Genomic DNA, 19841 nt, shown 5'->3' with positions numbered 1-19841 from the left:
TAAGAAAGTTAAAGGTGTTCCAACTGGTCATCTGATGCGCCCCCCCCCTCATTAGCATATGTGATGTCATGGTCCCGGGATAAATAAGAGGGGGTTTTGAACAGGGCCCACGACCACTCTGTCTTGGGACTTCAGCTTTGCTTTTCCTTTTTCTTTCCGCTCATCCAGACCCAACTCTGCAAAATGGTGTGTACATAATTGTGTTTTGGACCTTTTGGGTGGGGGCGGTTTCCGATGGAGTTACCTATTTTTTTTTTTTCAACAAGGGATAATTCTTTGTGGCATGCGGATACCATCTCTCCAAAAATAAAAAAAACTCAGAATTTGGACTTAAATTGCATCACTGAAATCAAGACTGGCATTTTTGATACTTCTCTGAAAAGCTCGTCTTAATAAATTACAATAAAAGTTCAAGAATACTTTGGAATACATTGAACATTTGTATTATGCTTGTATGTAAAAGCGAGGAACGTGTAATTTCCCCCTCCATCACTTGCACTTACTTCAGTTTTTGGCATGTATTTCTGTTACTCAATCTTCCATAAACGTGTCTGTGTAACTCATCCATCATTTGTTTTCATTCATTTCTCCGTGTGTATGTGTTCGTTCCTTTTTTGTGTATTTCCATGTGACAGGCCGAAGTGGCAGCCGCCCCCGCAGAATTCGCTCCGGCAGAGATTGAGGGTAAGTCTAGAAACAGCGAAAAAATAACTTCCCATGTGAAAAACGGTCATTAGAATCCCACCCTCTCACCATCATGAAACCCCCAAATCGAGTCCGAAAAAAGTATTTTCTCCACTAAACAAAGGTGAAGTAGCTGCAGGCTAGATAACCCTCGAGTCTAAATGAACTCCTAAAAGGTGGATAAAGAAAGACCGGCGTTGCATGCCAGACTTGTCCAGTTGTCGGGAAGAATTTGAGATATGTTTATTCTAGGCCGACCAACCCGTGTCTTGTGCACAGCAGAGGCGTTAATCCCTGGGTCAAGGCCCAAGACGCGGCCCTGCGGCATCCCGTTACATGAGGCATCCAAACTATGACCGTCCCAAAGCCTTTTGATGTAGCCGGAACTAGAGATATCCCATGCCAATACTAAGAGATGTGCCCTTCATTAAAATGACCCTACGTCTGGTAGAAACCATTTTTGTACGTGATATATGATCTAGAAGTGAATTAGTTTAAAGATTCAGAAATCCCTTACCCCTGTATACGTGGCACAGCTGCAATGGGGCAGTCCCGTCAAGTTAATTGGTTCGTATAGACTTTCAATTTGGCAAAAGTTGCACCCATTAAAAAGTGCTGCTTCTGCACATTCTGGTACATTCAGACTGTTGGGATACCTGCAATGTAAGACGAGGTGTTAATTACAGCACAGTCAGCATTCTTGTGTTTAATTTGAGGAGGCCTTTGGACCATGCCCCTATAAGGACTGCACTACTCTGTAAGGGGGTATCGGCTTGCTCCCTAAATGCAAGGGAAGGCAGGAAGGGAGAGGGGTGTGGTGGTGGGGGGGGGGGTTGGCAGGTACAGCTGTTCCTCAGGCTGCTGCTGTACAGACCGTTAATCTGCCAATGAGGTCATTCTGAGTTGGCTTCCTGGTAGGATTCAGCCAAACAGCTAACCTTTGTCCGAGCTTCACTTGGTACCTTCCACCCCTCTTGCTTGGGCACAGCTGACACTTCCAATTATCTTGGAACAATGGCAGGAGAATACCACTTCTAATGTCTTTGATCCTCCAACAAAATGTGACAACACATGGCTGCCATACCTGACGAAGAACCCTGTGAAATGATGAATATAAAACCCAAAAGCAAAGGGATCAAGTTGACAATGTTACTAGCATTAATGTGGTACCAGACAGACTGAGTATTATTTGTATTCCTCATTAAACCATAAGACCATAAGGAGAGGGTAGACACCAAGGTCATGTTGCTTTTTGTTGTTGTTTGTTTGAAGTATTAAGTATATTTTACAGTGTGTTTTGCTGAAGTAGATAAATATGTCAAGTTAAATGAATTAAGGTTCATTTGTATTAGTTGGATCGTTTTTATTAGTTTCATACGTTAGTTACCTTAAACAAACCTGGCAGCCAGTTGGTTTTTGCAAGGGCTATCACTGAGGACCATTTTAAGTTATTTTCACCAACTTCTCTCAGTACTTAGTAACTCAAAGTCCTCTCTCCCTTTTCCTTACCAGAGTTCAAGGAGTCTTTCGGCCTCTTCGACAGAGTCGGTGACAGCCAGGTGGGCTACAACCAGGTCGCTGACATCATGCGCGCTCTGGGCATGAACCCCACCAACAAGGCCGTTGTTGCTATCCTTGGCAACCCATCCGCTGATGGTGAGCCCCCATAACTCCATCCAGTCTTCATTGTTAGAGAAATATGTGGGTTTGTCACGCCTTTCAGTGGTAGTTTATGGTGCGTGACATTTCTCCACAGACATGGCCAACAAGAGGGTGAACTTCGAGGCTTTCCTTCCCATGCTCAAGCAAGTTGACGCGATGCCCAAGGGTACCTATGACGACTACGTTGAGGGTCTGCGCGTCTTCGACAAGGAGGGCAACGGCACAGTCATGGGCGCTGAGCTGCGTATTGTGCTGTCCACCCTGGGTGAGCAACCTAAATATAGAAGTACAGAAATACAATCTGCTTAGCTCAGAACATGTGTGTGAAATGGAAGAGCTGACATTGGTCCATCTACAGGAGAGAAGATGTCCGAGGTCGAGATTGATTCCCTCATGACCGGCCAGGAAGACGAGAACGGCAGTGTGCACTACGAGGGTAAGCCTTGATTTCCCAGCATGCCTAAGTCATTTTAACAGCTGTCATCATGGGACAGATTTAACCCTATGGTTTTGTTTTTCTCCAGCTTTCGTCAAGCACATCATGTCTGTATAAGCGGCCAGCAGTAGGAGTGCTGAAACTGTAGCTCGCCTACAGACAGCCCAACGGTGTTCAGGACATCTACACTATACCAAAGACCAACCAAGGAAAGACAAGGACTATGTACAAGGGATGTTGAAGCAAACCCATCTTGTTGTTTATTTTGTATTTCTTGCCATCTCGTCTCCAACCCTCCTTTTCTCCGGACATCTCCGCCATCAACCACTTCCGTTGTAGAACCCACTATCACTTGGCCTTCGCTCCACCCGCCGCATGGGGTGAGGAACGGGGGAGAAGGGATGACCGCTCATCAAGTGAGGGTAGATCCCTCCCTTCCCACCGCCACCACATCCAGTCACGTCATCACTGGCCCAGCAATGCCAAAGGTGCTGGGGAGCGGCCGTGGATAGACCGCCAACAAGTCACCCACTTCCCCGGAAAGTTTTATTTATTGTCTGTTCATTTCAAAATAAACTTTTCCAACGTACATCCCATTTGGGTTGAGTCTTGATCTTTTATTGCCCACTTAAAGCCTTAGATATGTGTTAGTATCAGACCGTCCATTCACCCGCAAATGAGAAGATTCAGTCATATTGTAGTTAATTGTCGTGTAATGTATTGATTAGGGGTTTAAAAATAGTAAACAAAGTCTCACCATATAATCTTTTTACAAATGTATAACAAAATAGAAGAAATGAGCTTGTTTTTAACTTATTTAGAAACTTGAAAATGTTTTCCAAGTCGAGCCCCAAGCATCAAAGCTCACCCCTACAACCCTTCCCAAAATGCCCTAAACAGAACTCTTTTGTTTTAAATAACACTGACGGTTAATCAGTCTTTCAGAAAAACGTAAGACTCAATGATTTCAATGAATTAGCAAACACTTATACTGGGCCTTGAGACTTAGTCTTACTTTAATGGTTACCTCAGAATGAAGACTATGATAATTAAACACGATCCAGAAAGCTTATATGCATTTAATTTGTTAAATAAGCTATGTTCTCTGCGGAGACAGTTTGCAGATTCAGTCAAATACACACAGTACACAATGTTAATAGACATATGAGGCGGGTGGTTGTATACAGTATGCATGAATATCTCAGTGTATATATAACATGCAGTATTTGCATTTGACATTGATGTGCACATGTTAAAGTATTTAAAACTTTAGTCTCGCAGGGTTATTGAAACCGCATGACCTTTGTAACTCTCCATCAGAGGCATGTGAAAAAAGATACAAGGACATTTTAAACAGCATTTTCTGAGTGTGTCAGAACATAATTTATGCACATTTGCTCAATGAATAACTTTGCAGACCAACATTTTCACATACTGCTTGATTTGTTTTGCATCCCATTGAAACAAGGACAAGGAATCAGACAGGAACATGTTGGTTTTGGTATACCATTAATGCACTTTTGTCCCGATTCTGTCACCTTAACTTACCTGTGTTTGTTTATTTGTTAATGAATGTGGGGATAACAATATGTCATACACAAGACTGGGGCAGACAAGTTGTGTTACTGTTAAACAGCCATGCTTATAGTTTAACCCTTGTGTGGTGTTAAGGTCAAGTTCACTAGTTCACAGATTTATACTTAAAGTAAAGAAATACAAAGATTTTAGTTTTAACCTGAAACTCCATGACCTTTTAAAAAAAAACGACATATGACTTGTGCTCAAACCCTCCCACATATTAACATCCTTAATTAAATGTTAGTCAATTTGACCGCATACAATACTGAGACTTACTGTCACAGAAACACAAAAAAACGTTATACTAAGATAAAGATACAAATCAATCCATAATCGGTTAAAATAACAAACATCAATACAACATTGTTTCATGTGTATGTTGCTGGAAAAGCATGAATATGTAACCAAAGGCTTCGGGTGTGGATTTTTACATTTAAAAAAGTACATAATACTGCCGATAGGTGTCGGAGTTACGTAAGAATAGCTCATAAAGCTTTAGTAGAAGAAGACATGCGGTGGTGGAGGATATAACAGGAGGTCTTACTACGGTTCTTATTATACATCCATGGTCTTACTATGGTTGCGGTCGAATAGTCCATTTAGCTTAGGAAAACACTTAAGAAAGGAGAGGAGAAAGTGCTGCCCAACAATGCCTTGCGGCCGCAGCATTTGCCGTCAAACAACAGTCGGCCGTTCACGGAAACAACCGATTATGACCGAGAAATTATATCATGAAAGTTACGGTGCTTATTAAGCTTTTTTAAACGTATGTGGTAAGTTGCCAAAGTGCTTTGTTTTGAAAGTTCATCAGTATTATAATCAAAAAGAGGAATATCGTAAGTTTTTACTGAAATTATCAAATAAAGTCAACATTTCACAGTATTTGCTGAGCTGTCTGGGGTTTGTTCAACTTTTAAAATATGTTTTAATAATGGTGATATACACAGTGATAGATGTTAAGGACTAACGTTTATAATAAATACATTTGTATTTATTTTAAGATCTTTTCATACAATAATACGTATTGCCTGGCTTGGGATCATTTGTATTAATGTGGACCGGAGGGAGAGGGTGACGAGCATAAGTTGTCTTTTTTATTTCAATTCCAACTTTTGGTCATGAAGAATATGTTTCTCTGTTGTCCACGTTCATAAAGCATAAAACAACAGCATCAGAGCACGGTGCAGAGTCCCTAGATGAGTTTACAGTAGTCCCTCGTTCTTATTATACATCCATGTTGTAGTCCGCTGTATAGAAAACTGTAGTTCCCATAGTTTCCCCACAGCAGCAGACGCACATTTATCACGTCTGCTGGCGCATCATAAACACGTCAGATAGTGAAAATGCAGTCGGATTCTCTAAAGTACCGCAGTCTCTTCTCCTAAATCCTTTTGAATTCTCCTATCCACTATACCTTAACCCCGTGACGTTTAACACACAGGTCAAGGGATAGACGATAGGAGCTGATTTTTGGACTATTCGACCGCAACCTATGTATGAAATCTTTCTCCAAAGACGTATATAATTTTCCCTAAATCACACAAATAAAATAGAACATTTACCTTGAACAGTAAAAACTTTTTTTTCATACGTAAATGTTTACACCTAATGTGTACAATCAATGATTAACCATGCCAGAGGAGGAGGAGCCAGTAGCGTCTACAGAGTGAACCCTCTGCCTCACGCAGACGATCTTTGGGTTGTTGTCATCACTGTGAACCTGTGTAGAAGATGTTTGCTAAAAAAGTTAACAAAACTTTTCTTTGGGGGTTGAGGAATGTCTCCGCACCGAAACAGGCGATCCCTGTGGCTGTTGCAAGGTACAATATATCTTTACAACGATCATTTATAACTTCTGAAGTGAAAATATGTTTAGGTAGTTGCTTACGTTGAGAAATATATCTATACTTTAACGTTACCCTGGATTCCTACACCCTGTATTTTTTATTTAAGTAAATTAAGCATATATCGTCTAATACACTAATATTTACTTTATATTAATTGATTTTAATCTAACGTAATCGACTCAAAGTGGGTCATGACCTTTGACCAAGTTTCTTTTTAATACGTTGTACTCGTGACAACTTAAGGTAAGGTGAGTTCATTTAGATATTTTTTGTTCAGGAACATTGAATGTAAACTTGCTAAAATATCATGATTGCTTTATATAACTTAATATATATAACTTTTGTTATAATTGTATCGAGTAGTGTAATAATATTTTAGAAGTAATTATTCTAGTTTTAATTCAGCAAATGACAGGATCTGAAATGATTAGTCAATTAATCAATAAGTGGATCAACAAAACTGGGGGTCTGAAATAGTTTTGATAATGATTAAGCGTTTCAGTCTTATTTCAATAAAAAAAGAATAGCCTGTTAATCTTAAAGTTTGTGAATGCTGTTCCCCCCACCACCCGTATACAACAAATAAAGTACTTTTTATTTCTCATGTGTTTAAAATGATTGGTTGCATTTACTGAAATTCCATCTAGGCAACAGCACACCCGTCCAGAGACGTCCAGCGCCAAGTCCCTGATGGACATCGGAACCCGGCGGATCTTCAACGAGGACCATGACATCTTCAGACAAAGTGTCCGGCGCTTCTTTCAAGAGGAAGTGATTCCATACCACTCAGAGTAGGTGGAAGCGTGGCACAGACCCAGGTAATGTATGTAAAGTATTTCCACTTTACTAAATGTTGTCCCCTTGTGCCAGGTGGGAGAAGGCAGGTCAGGTGAGCAGGGGGTTGTGGGAGAAAGCTGGTGAGCAAGGCATGCTGGGAGTTATGATCCCAGAGGAGCACGGAGGCATCGGAGCAGACCTGTTTTCTGCGGCTGTCTTGTGGGAGGAGCAGTAGGTTGATTTAAAAATGAAATGATTGAATAATGAAATCAAACTTTTTTTTAAATGTCTTTATTCGTTTGTCCTCCAGGATGTACTCCAACTGCTCAGGCCCGGGTTTCGCGCTGCACTCTGACATTGTCATGCCCTACTTATCGAACTATGGGAGCAAGGAACAAAATGAACGGTTCATCCCCGAGATGACAGCTGGGAGATGCATCAGCGCTATCGCCATGACGGAGCCAGGAGCGGGCAGGTATAAGGTCTTCGGCATTTCTTTTTTTCTAAACAACCACATGAGGTTTGTGAGGAGCTTTGATGACCCGCCATCTTTTTATTTTCAGTGATCTTCAAGGTGTGAAGACATACGCTAAGAAGGATGGCAGTGACTGGATCCTCAATGGCAACAAGGTAACATAATTGTGAAACTATTTTGACTTTTAAAACCATTTTATGCCACATATGATGAGAATATAACACGGTTAAACATTTCAGAAGAAGTTATAGGCAATGCAGCAACAAATATTGATTCATATCTGATTAGAGATTCCTCAAGACTGGTTAGTTGATTTCATTTGGCAAGGCATAATCTTGCACATGTCGTTAGGGGTAACAACATATTAAAAGATACAACATATAAGCTATGAGTAATTGTAGGGTAAGTAAGTCAACAGTTTTTGGAATTGGTTTTGGGTTAGATGCCTGAAAAAGGGTGAGTGGTTTACACAAGCTGAAGAGATTTTCAAATGTTGTTCTACAACCTAAAATATGTCAGTAAACATCCCACTGGTAAACGTTAGAAGCTTTTACGTGTCCAAAAGACATCAGTTGCTAACAAATGATTAAATGAGACAAGGAAACATTAGCTACACCAAACATTAGCCATCATTAGCTTCATTAGCGTGTTGACGTAGTACCATGCAACCGGGATGTATTCCGTTGATATCTCAAATGCTAGCTATTTAATTCTGGAGATTGCATTTACGCTTCTAAATTGTTATAGTGGTGTTCATATGTGGAGATTATCCTGCTGGACCAAACTTGTAAGTATCATAAATGTGTGTTTTTGACTTATTACCGGCAATATTCCAAAATCCAACGGAGAAACCCCACTGGCTTTTTGTCGAGAGAGCCCTCCGATGTATCAGGATTAACTTCACTTAGTCTGATACCGCCACAGGACTAGGAAAGAGTCATAAAAGCATAAACTGTCCGCATCTCAACTTCACCTTGAGGTCTTTTCCAGGTGTTCATCAGTAACGGTTGGATGTGCGACCTGGTGGTGGTGGTTGCCGTGACGAACCGCGAGGCGAAGGTGGCGGCGCACGGCATCAGTCTGTTCTTGGTTGAGAACGGCACCAAGGGCTTCCAGAAGGGACGCAAGCTGGAGAAGATTGGTCTGAAGGCCCAGGTGCTGGAGCTCAAGGGTTGGGGAAGATCTAGCATCAGGGGCAAAGCGACACTGATTCTGCCTTCTAACTATTTTGTCCTTACTCTTTTACAGGACACAGCCGAACTGTTTTTTGAGGATGTACGGCTCCCCGCGGACGCCCTCATAGGGGAGGTCAACAAGGGTTTCTACTACCTGATGAACGAACTGCCCCAGGTGAACTACTCCATAAATCCGCTTAAATTCTAACAATAATCCTATAACTCAAAACATTGCCTGAGGATCTTCAAGTTTTTACAATTTTCTTAAAAAAAAAAAAAATCCAGATATAGTAGTCATGGGTGCCCAAACTAAAGCATGATCGTCCCCAAAACACAAACAATAATACAATGAAATAATATTTGGAATGACAAATCCAATAATAATAATTAATTTGTTCAATATAATGGCATTTAAAATCATTCTCTTTGACAGTCTCTCGATTAAACCATTACATGTTTCCGGTTAGTTTCATGGTGAATAATTTTATAATTTTGTGGGAAAGGAGCGTTTGGCCATCGCTGGCATTGCCATTGCGAGCTGTGAGTTCATGTTTGAGGAAACCAGGAACTATGTCATGCAGAGGAAGGCTTTCGGAAAGACCATCGCTCACCTACAGGTCTGTATAACAACGTTTTGTTATATTAATCTGTGTGGGATTAATTGTTTTAGTTGTGGCTTGATATCCAAAGATTTCAGAAGTTGATATTTTTGTCCTAAATACTTCATAATACTTAAAACTAAAAGATTTGCTTTTTTAACTGCCATTTTTCCTTAGAAGCATTTATTTTCTTCAGTAGAGTTAATGTTATTAATACTAATCCAGCTGTATATATTATTATATTAATGTTATATTTTGTAGTACATTTTGAATTATAAAATATAGTTTTTCTCTATCTTATTTATCTTTGAGTGGACATTTTGACAATTTTATTATATTTAATTTTTTCTTTTATTGCATTTTTTACTTTAACTTTTTGCATATGAAAATATACTATTTTTTATTTCATTCTAAACTTGGAGCAACTGTCAAATGTATCTGAATAAATGAGATCTTCTGATTATGATATCATTGGATGTGATTGGACTCCACAGACTGTGCAACACAAGCTTGCAGAGCTGAAAACTGAGATCTGTGTGGGCCGAGCCTTCGTAGATAACTGCCTTCTGCTGCACTCTGAGAAACGCCTCGACGCTGCCACAGCCTCCATGGCCAAATACTGGTGAGAATGTCTGCATTACCTCACTTTTCAGGCACAAACTGGATCATGTTGCTACTAGGGCTGTTAACCAATCAGAAGTGGCCCATGGTAGTAGGTGATAGACAGATTGATCCAATCACATGCCAAGTATTTTTGAAATACTTTTCCAAATGGCTTCCAATGGAGCTTTCCTAGATGGTCTGGTGAAACAAACCATCTGAGTCAGGTTAGTAATGCTCCATCACATGTTTCTATTACAGGGTGAATCTCAAACTGAAGCTTGACTTTAAAGCAACCCAACGGAAGTTTCATGTAAGTTTAGTTCTTTCACTCGTAGCTCGGGCTGCGGGGGTGCTAGAGACAGGAGCACGTTGATACGACCTTCCTAGCCGGAGATACGGCCGCATTTTACAATAAACTTCGCAAATCGCAATATCTGTCAGAAAAATCACAATTAGATTGTTTCCCCAAATCGTGCAGCCCTAGTTGCTACCATCACTTTTGTCTTCTCCAGGGCGTCTGACCTGCAGAACAAGGTGGCGACTCAGTGCCTGCAGCTCCACGGAGGCTGGGGCTACATGTGGGAATACCCCATCGCCAAGTAAGTGTCACATGACCTTCTGGGGATAATGTCACATTGTTTGTATTGTAGGTATGCCACAAGGTGCTGAACTGGTCTCTCTGTCTTTCCAGGGCGTTTGTCGACGCTCGTATTCAGCCCATCTACGGAGGCACCAATGAGATCATGAAAGAGCTCATTGCCCGCACCATTGTTAACCAGAAGTAGTTGATTGCGTTAGTAGATGCTGACTTAAATATGAAAAAGTATGTAAGGAACTCAAACACCACAGGAAATCAAAAAGCTAGACAGTGACTTAAAAATGTAATACTGTTACTGTAGCGGACTTCCCTGGTAAAACGGATCATAACAAAAAAGAAATAAGCCTTTCTACGTCTCACAAATAAAAACACTTATTAAAATAAACTTTAATAACCTGAATTACTGAGAAAATTCAGATATTGAAATAACTAGCTTTGTATGGATACGAAAAGGTTGTAATTAATGTAATCCAACATTTGGCAGTACCTCCTTTACTTTATCGAAGGAAAAGCGTCTCAGAATTGTTTTGCATTGTTCCATTTGTTGTGTGTTTATAATAATAAATTCTGTAGAACACCTAGTTTGTAATACTGCACATATATAAATATTAAAATATGTTCATCTTAACTTGAAATTATTTAAATAAAAACCTTTCAAATTGCCACTTTTATGTGTTAAGAGTTGCTTGTGTGTCCAATATGTCGTACTAATCTAACAATGTCATAATTAGAACTCCCTTCATTTTTGTCAACAATGAAAATAACCTTGGACCGATATTATATAATTATTTTGCAACTAATTAAAGATTAAAGTTGAGATGAATGTGTGAGGAATGTGATCAGCATCAGCACCCTTTGTGCATTGTCTCATTTCCACCAGTAGGTGGCAGTAAAAGCATCGACAAAACTTGCAGAGAAATAACCATTTGTCCATTTGATTCCATTTGCAGCACACACTGTTGAATAAAACTCGCATATTTGTTTTAGTTGTATCTATTGAATAGTACAGCATGTCATTCTAGTAGCTTTTAATTTATATACAATTTGTATTCTCATGTATTTGTGGATATGGTGTTAGATGCACAGCATGCCAGTCTGACTGTGATTCTTAAATTCCTCTCAAGCACACATCAGTGCTAGTCGAGGAGGCAGCATCCCCACCCGCCTCACCTGGGGGGGAGAGAAGTGCGGCTACTGCTCACTGATGCATCTCCCCCTCATACCCCCATCTCCTCTTCTAGTTCCCCCCCTTCTTTCTGCCTTCCCCTGCCCCTCCTTACCCACTCTCCCCTTGGCATCACATCCACGTTTCCCCTCTCCCTCCCTTCTTTTCCATGTTTCCTCAGCAACAGCCACACCCCAGTGCCTTCAGCTCTGCACTCATCTTCCACTGCGGACATCCCTTTCTAGTCATCACAGAGAAGCCTCTTAATGATGAAGCAGCATTTCACATGTATAGCTGTTTAATGACCAACTCTGTGCATGCCTTTGTTGTTTCAAACATGTTGCATAAATGTACTTCACATTCACAATCACATTGAGAGAGTGCATGTCATGCATGTTGCAGCCACAAAACCCCGTGCGCCCATACTGCTGCATTTACGGTATAGCTTAACGTGCGAGGGGAGGGGTCAGAGGGCCCGGCTCATTGTCACCACAGCTCTGCGCACACACAAGTGTATTAGTGCCGCTGAGCAGCCTGAACCTGCAGGTAAGAGATAAAGCTCTTTGTTTATCATTTATTGACAAAAACGGCTTTATAATTGGTAAATGAATTCGGAGTTATTTTTATTAGGTGTTACTTTAAAAGTGTCTAATCAATGTGGCACCCATCTTTAGCTGCGTGTCATGGTGTGATGCACAGCAATGTGTGCATTTAGAGGTGTGAATCAATGCTAGACAAGGTGTTTGTTACCTATGTGCTTTCTGGTCAATATTTTTGGAGGAATGTACCGTTTGTGTGCACGTAGAGAAATGTGTTGGAATCAGTTTATTTGCGGGTGAGTGTCGCTGCGTACCGGCTCGCCTCTCTCCGCTGCAGCACCCGGCTGCGCCTTTTGTTCTGGTCCACGCCTGTATGGTGCTGAAACCCGTGCAGCCCCCCGGTTTTCCACTGCAGTACCAACCTGTGAGAAGAGACAGTGGGTTTAACATGTAGGGGGGGGGGAGATCATTTCCCAAGCATCCTTATATATATTTGGCTTATGTTTTGTGGATATACTGTAAATGGGAGTAGCCCAGCTTGCAGTTGGCATCTCTCCTGCTAGGGTTGCGCTTGCAGTCCTTACCAGCTTGCATCAGCAAAAAGGTGGCATGACTTGCATTGGATGTACATATTCAAACATGCATTTTAAAACCTTCCTGTGTTGAAATCGATTAAATTGATTGCAATTATTCCGAGCCACCTTATCACAAACCCTAACTCTCCATCTGCTGGCTATAATGGAGGTCCTTTCCATGGTTCCTTTTATTACCAATATTCAGCCGTAGATAATGATCTATCGATGTCCAGACTTCCATTAAGCATGGATTTGCTCCAAAACTGCCTCGTTTCAGTCTCACCTCGGCCTCCACATGCAGAGGAGCAGCTGTAGATTTCCCTGCATGTAAAAACATTCCTTTTATGAAAAGGAATTAACTTTCGCATGAAACTGCTCTCCAGATTTTGTATAAGCACATTCCGATTGATGTCTCAAAAGACCCCAGGCATGGAATATAACGAAAGCTGTAGATGTTGGATTTTGAGTTCTACCACTTCATGATGGGGTCAGTTTGGATTTACATTAAATTAGATTAAACAATGTAAGTGTTGGCGTATTTTTCATGAAAACAGGTGTGTTTTCAACTCATGCCTGCATTCCAAGCTTTCGTCTTGGTTTCAGGTTTAGAAACTTGAGGCTCTGGTTTAAAAAAAGGCGTGAGTTACCAATCAATTATTTCATTAAATCTACAGCTTCACTTTTTATATTGTGATAACCAGAGATGTCACCATAGGTTTCTTTAAAACAAGTCATACAGCATGAAAAAAATAAATAAAAATACTTATCGACCAATGAAATCTAAGACCAAAATGACCAATTAGTGGGCGGGCCTTGCAGCAATAACCAAACAATCTTTAAAATGCATATTCCTACCGTTTTCCCAATGCATTTTCCTTGTAGGAGTTTTAAATCACATTCCCTTTAGTGTGTGAGAGGCTTCTATTGATTATTGATTTAGGGTAAATCTTGGTAGGTTGTTGGTCTCAATTAACCACATCTCATTGCAAATAATGGGCAGAAAGAACGACATACGACAACACATGTAATTAATCCTTGCCCATTTAAACCTAGATTATGTGTTTCTTGGCTCGGGCCAAATGGAGGTTGACAAAGTGTATTACAGTCGAGCTGTCTTTCAGTTTCACCTACTTCTCCTGTTTCCTCTACCAGGCCAGATTGGGCTGTGTCTAATCACTGGTGGATTAATTGAAAATACCTTGATCATGAAACAACAGGTTGGGTGTATATCTGTGTGTTTACGTATGTATGCTTTAAGAGTACCCCCTGTTTAAATCTCAAATTCAGTTCTGGTGTACTTCTGTGAATTATGTGAGCCATACATTTAGCCACTTCTCTTTTTTTTTTTTTCAACCACTGGGAAACCCAATACTCTTTCTTGCACCACATAGGAACGTTAAGTATATTTCCCAACGTCAATTCTGGTTACGTGTGCCGTCAAAATCATGAAACCACAGACCCACTTTGTGCTCTACTGAAATTAAGACATGCCATGTTGGCTTTTGTAGGAACAATGTTTGGAGTAAAGATCCGTTTATTGGATCTGATTGCTGGTTGATGGTCGTAGTTCTTGTGAATGAGAGCATTTGGTTTAATGCGTTCCATGATGAGCTACACAAGTGGTGATTTTGAATCTCTTTTATGTGTGAGGTGCAGTGCTATAGTCACAGGTGTTTGGGGTCTCAGGATGTGTCCTCTTCTGCTCCACTTGAAGCAAGGTGACTAATTGAAGCTGACAGAACTGTGATTTAAAACACGATTAAGTCTCGACTGTGAGAGGGACCTAATCTTATTCACGTTCTTTAGAGGAACCAAACGTCCCACTGACCTGCATGTGGAGTATCCCCACACACATACACTGCTTCCTGGCCCACTTTAGTGCCTTTTGTTGGGCATAGAGGAATACAACTGGGGTAGTAAAGAAAGGAATTGGAACTAAATAATGGAGGTGTTGTGCTTTCCTGTTTCTTATCAAGTTTCCAATCTCCAAGGTATTTTACAAGCCAGGTGTCAATGTCTTGCTCAGAAAATATTTAAATATTTGCAAAAAATGTGTCTCCTAAACAGACATCAGTGCAAACCAATATGCTGGAAAAACACCGGACATATGGACATTTACTCACCAGCATGGAAAGCTGTTAGGCAGTGGCAACGTTGGCATAACTATTTGTGTTACTTGCACAATCTGTGGTCCAGATGTTGTTGAAACAGCTGTGAAAATGCAGACCTGTGTGTCCTCATTTAAGTTCATTTTCTAGGTAACAGGTTGCTGGGTTTATTGAGTTTGATAAACACCGTTTGTCAGGCGCTAAGATCGATCCTGTGACCTCCTCGGTACAGGACAATCTCTTTGTCTGAATAGCACCCAGTCTCCCAAACAAACTCTGACAGCCAGTGTCACATTTCATCCCTCACGGACCATGCCCCTCGACAGAGAGGACACTCATTCAGGGCATTCTTGCACTCAGTGGCAAACCCCCTCAGATATTGGCATCTATAATATTCTCTGCCACTCTCGGTTTTCAAAGTTGTGTTGTAACCATGTTAGCTAATCATTGAGGTCTGTAGAAGGGAGTGAGTAGGAAAGAAGTTTATTTCTGAGATACAAAGAAAGCAAAACCGCCTACCACAGTTTGCAGGTTTACTTGGCTTGAGTTCAGCAAATCTGCGGCATGTTGATCCATGTGCCTCAAACTTATTTGAGTCCTGTAGAAAGCTTTCTTTATTTAGATCAGTTTGTGTGGTGCCCAAAAGCACATTCCAAGAATAAAAGTGCTGAATGTTCACACAGAGCTATTACAGGAAGTTCATGCGTCTCTGTCTTAGCAGGATTATGACATACTGTATAGTCCAGCTCTAAATTGCTGTTTGTGGTTTCACACCCCTAATTGGCACCCGAGAATGCAGGCAACTGGGCTGATGACATATTCTGGATAATATAATGGCTGCGTGTGTTTCTATATGCAGCCAGCTGCGTCTGTTTTTAATGTAAACAGCACACAAAAGCCTTAGTGTTTTATTGGCTTTGCAGTGCATTTCAATTAAATCAATTTGTATTGAGACAACAAACAATGTGTTTCTGGTGGTCAGAAAAGCTCTTAAAACTGCAGGTGGCTACAATATTATTGAGTGTCAAAGATGTTGGAAAAATCTATTTTTAAAGAATATTTTAAGACGTTATAGTATCCAAAGTGATGTTCTTAAAGCAGCAGTGTACACCAGTTCCATTGGTCTGGTTTTTCAGACCAACGATGGGAGGAAACCACTAATGAGCCTCAGCGTCGTCCTAAATGGGCCAGCGACCTCCTGTTAGCCTAGCGTAGCGGCTAGGCTATGTAGCGCAGAGCCTTTATGACTTCCAGATGTTCAAGCTAAACGGCTAGATTGTGTTCTCCCCATCCTTTTGCAAACGGCGCACTGGCAGCGGCTCTAGTCTAAAACATAGAGTGAAGTCTAGTGGAGGAATCAATGAGCCTCATTGTTGAAGTCCAAGTATTGTTAGAACATACAGACTCGGGTTTCTTTAATGCGAGTGTGTTTTTCAGCTGATGCATAAAGGAATCCACTGCTATGGAAATAAGTCTCCAGGGATTCATGGTTTGGGGATTCCTAAACAAAACCAGAGCATGTCTTTTACTTAAGATCCATCCTTGTTCCTGTGTGCATCTGCTTGTCAGGGCCGTATTTTGGATGAATGGAAACCCCCCTCCTGATTCATAGGAACTTCACACACTCTGTAAAGCCAGTGTGAAACGTAGAAACAGATGCACATTGATGGCCCATCACGTTCATGTTGGTCTGTTTTTAACTGGACTGCAGGAACACGGCAGCTGAGTGTGTGGAGTGGACCTCCTGGCCAGCTTCCAGGAAGGGTTTTTACTGAATCCGTCTGAAGAGGGACTTACCAGCAAATCCAACATCCTGTCTTAGATATGTAACATTTAGAAGAAAATGAAAAGACATCAAGGATGTAATTTAGGGCATATGTACCAATCAACTCAGGGCACCCTATTCGGCTTTGCAGAGTTGTGTTGTCCCACTTTTTTATCCTGCAATTGATTGATGACTCATTCCTTAAATTATAATGTTGTATAGGCGCTAGAAGATGTGTTCTATTTCACTTCGGAAAACAAGATGATAGCTTTTTACAAGCTGTCCTTCCAAATAGAAGGGGATTCTCATGCACTTTTCCCACACAGAAACTCAGATTTGTCTAATTATTACGACATGACATAGCAATTTTAACCACAATTTAACACAGGATCTAGTCCAAACAGTAATTCAGTGTTTTTTGGCCCATGTTTCACCCTTCCACAAATGTTCCTGAAATTCAGGAGAGTATTTTTGTTAGTAATCCTGCTAACAGACAGACAAACCCAGCCAAAAACATGCTATCCTTGGCGGAGGTAATACTGGATAAACTTGTCTTCAACCCTCATACTTCTCTGCAGTGGGCTTTCCATTCACAAGCTTCCTCCTATCTGAACTGTCTGTGTTGTTTTCAAGTGTTGACCGTGCCTACTACCCCCATTTGGACCATCAAGGGCCCCCCTCACCACGGCAACCCCTGCCATGGAAACCAGCCCCTCAAAGGAATGACCCTTTTGAGCACCAGTGTGTAGAGACCCTCTATCTCACTCTGTAGTAAGAGGATACAGGCAGGAGACTAGAAAACTGCATTTTTCTGTTATTTTCTTCCATTGCTATTCTTTGTTGTGTCTGTTGTTTAGGCTGTAGTGGGAAGACTTGCCTCGGGTCACCTCGTTAAATCAGAGAGCATAAATCACGGCATAAAAAGGGGCCTTTATTTGGAGCATCAACAGATGTTTGTGAATGGCCTCTTGGGAAGGAACATCTCTCTTTTATTGCTGACAATAGCTGGTGACAAACTGAAGAACTCTAGCTCAACTTTCTGTAAAATCAGCGACTTGGCATCCTGACACAATACTAAAGCGTTTGTTTACGGTCATTCAGGCAAAGTACTCTAGAACACTTTCTAATGGAAATAGCAATAAAATGTGTATATTCCCTAATGCATGGTCTTTATTTTCTAAGTCATGCCCTACAGTATATCCTGGCACATAGCCCCAGTTTCCTTATAAACTCTTATTTTTAGTTTTCTTTATGGGTTTTATAGACTGTACAGTAAAATTGGTTTGGTTTCTTTGCCTCTTAGGAATAAAAAAACTGTCCTCTGTTTTACCTCAGTAACTAAAAGGCCTCACATGTTTCATAGAGAAGTCAGCTCATTGTTGATACTAGCATATTTCTTTCAAAGTCCAAAATATCAAAGCTGCGCCCCTCCGTACACGTCCTGATGTAATCCCCGCTGTCTACAGAAGCATGATTGCTATCTCCTGGGCTGGCATATTTCCTCCTTCACATTAAGTGTAGCTTTTGAGAAAACTCATATCTGAGTAATTTGCCATTTCTACAGAGAAATCCCTTATGTCTAAAGCCACCAGCTTTTCCCACTTCTTTTGTCTGCACGCCATTGGACGCCAATTATTGATTTAGTCCCTCCCGAGCTGTCTTTTCCTCAGCTCACCTATCTCCTGTGGGGAAGCAGGAGGAGAGGGACCCCCTCTGTGAATCTACATGTCGACATTCAGATGCTAATCCCCCGCCATCTGCTTTGTACCTCAGGGGGAGGGTCTACGTGAGCCCTCCTGTCCATGCTCGCTACATGGTAGGGAGAAAAATCCCTGAGCTCCTTGTGCCCTGAGGGCTTGCCAGGCTCATTGCCACCTCTACACCCTAATCCAGGCACACTGCAACACCCCCCCCCCCCCCAATGGTCCTTAGCTTAATAGACCCCTTTTTTCTGCACGACCCCTCACACGGAAGCTTCCATACAGATGAGTTTATCACCCCCAGTGCAGTGTTGTAGGTTGTTAAAAACTTTTTTTATAGCTAATCAAACGGAGCAGACATGATTTACACAAAGCTTCAGAGTTGTTGGAGTTTAGCTCCCACTGTTTTGAGTGGGAACACTGCTCTGGCGGAGTGGTTGCACGTAAACCGCTTGTGTGTGGGATTGTGCTTGGATTAGCAGCTCCTGTATGACATAATATAATTGTGTATTTTGGTATACACTTGTGGAAGTTCCTCTTCATGCTTGTATCCTCCGCTCAAGTAGTTGTTGATGTTGTAGTTCAAAACCTCTTAAGCAGATAAAAGCCTTTTGAAGTTAATTGGATTATAAACTAAAACAGATTGTCAGGAAGATAAAATCAATGCTATTTTTCTTATTGCATAAAAAGAGATTAGGGACGTGAAGTTTTAACTACGATACAAATTTGAGAAATATTTAGTACCCTAATCTCTCTGAGAAGATGTAATGTGATAAAACCCCAACTTGAGCCAGAAGAAATAATGAAAAAAGTGCAAATAGCTCTGAGGAACACCATACTGCCGTGATAATAACTGTGACAAATGTCCCCGGAGTTCACACACCACTTGTGTGTCTTTTTCCCATAGCATATCAGATGAGAAAATAAAGCCCCACTCCCAGCAGCCTTTATCTCCCATATTCTCAGCACTAATTCAGCATAGCTCCAAACAGGGAGACCCGGAATGTGTTTTATCATCCGTAGCTCGTATGTTCTCGAGCCCAAGTATTTCCTGCGAGGGGCGGCATTCCCGTCAACAGACATATGAACCAGTTGTGATCCAAACCACAAAGGGGCGGAGCTTCAGACTCTGTAATCTGCATCCACAATCTGAGTAATGAAAACACAAAGCTCTGTCTGCTTCAGCCTGCACTGCATCATTCTGTCTGCATGGCTCTGTTTTGGTGTGTGTGGAAAGTGACAGTGAAAGTGTGTCGGTTGCATTGCAGACGATGTCACTCTGCTGCGGAGCTGGTGATGGTGGCTTCCTGACTGCTGATGATGCTAGGTGTCGCGTTTAGATGAATTTACATGCACTCGCTCTCGCTGTGTCATCACTTCCACCCAGCATGGATAACAAATGACTCAGGACAGGAAGTCAAAGGCAAAAGCTAACATATTAAGAATTGCTCCCAAAGTTTTGTAAATGATACAGTGGGGCAAAAAAGTATTTAGTCAGCCACCAATTGTGCAAGTTCTCCCACTTAAAAAGATGAGAGAGGCCTGTAATTTTCAT

General features: G+C 41.3%; 3 protein-coding genes across 3 annotated transcripts in view; all 3 read left to right on the top strand.

Moving 5' to 3' along the window:
- The first annotated feature begins 79 nt into the window (after positions 1-79).
- mylz3 (myosin, light polypeptide 3, skeletal muscle) lies at positions 80-3378 on the top strand. The gene is made up of 6 exons (XM_010780594.1): positions 80-186; positions 636-684; positions 2197-2340; positions 2441-2611; positions 2705-2782; positions 2871-3378. The coding sequence occupies exons 1-6, from the start codon at positions 184-186 to the stop codon at positions 2897-2899; spliced, it is 474 nt and encodes a 157-aa protein (XP_010778896.1). The 5' UTR covers positions 80-183; the 3' UTR covers positions 2900-3378.
- A 2641-nt stretch (positions 3379-6019) lies between these two features.
- On the top strand, positions 6020-11099 carry acadl (acyl-CoA dehydrogenase long chain). The gene is made up of 11 exons (XM_010780593.1): positions 6020-6180; positions 6855-6998; positions 7078-7215; positions 7295-7459; positions 7548-7614; positions 8450-8614; positions 8708-8809; positions 9138-9251; positions 9728-9855; positions 10349-10435; positions 10528-11099. The coding sequence occupies exons 1-11, from the start codon at positions 6092-6094 to the stop codon at positions 10619-10621; spliced, it is 1293 nt and encodes a 430-aa protein (XP_010778895.1). The 5' UTR covers positions 6020-6091; the 3' UTR covers positions 10622-11099.
- A 959-nt stretch (positions 11100-12058) lies between these two features.
- LOC104953622 (microtubule-associated protein 2) overlaps positions 12059-19841 on the top strand; it is a 49646-nt gene continuing 41863 nt past the window's right edge. Inside the window, exon 1 of the mRNA XM_010780587.1 lies at positions 12059-12145. The gene's annotated coding sequence lies outside the window, so the exon portion shown is untranslated. The remainder of the gene's footprint in view (positions 12146-19841) is intronic.

Source organism: Notothenia coriiceps, unplaced genomic scaffold, assembly GCF_000735185.1.
Source record: "Notothenia coriiceps isolate Sejong01 unplaced genomic scaffold, NC01 NC01_scaffold00022019, whole genome shotgun sequence".
In the NCBI taxonomy this organism is placed as follows: Eukaryota; Metazoa; Chordata; class Actinopteri; order Perciformes; family Nototheniidae; genus Notothenia; species Notothenia coriiceps.
The sequence above is the reverse complement of the archived record's forward strand: the minus strand, read 5'-3'. Positions and strand labels throughout refer to the sequence as shown.

Bases quoted from the DNA above. Each gene is read 5' to 3' on its own strand.
- mylz3 (XM_010780594.1), top strand. The intron at 2,341-2,440 runs GTGAGCCCCCAT...ATTTCTCCACAG, and splicing joins TGGCAACCCATCCGCTGATG to ACATGGCCAACAAGAGGGTG. The intron at 2,783-2,870 runs GTAAGCCTTGAT...GTTTTTCTCCAG, and splicing joins CGGCAGTGTGCACTACGAGG to CTTTCGTCAAGCACATCATG.
- acadl (XM_010780593.1), top strand. From the start codon at position 6,092: ATGTTTGCTAAAAAAGTTAACAAAACTTTTCTTTGGGGGTTGAGGAAT. The intron at 7,216-7,294 runs GTAGGTTGATTT...TTTGTCCTCCAG, and splicing joins GCTGTCTTGTGGGAGGAGCA to GATGTACTCCAACTGCTCAG. The intron at 9,252-9,727 runs GTCTGTATAACA...TGGACTCCACAG, and splicing joins AGACCATCGCTCACCTACAG to ACTGTGCAACACAAGCTTGC.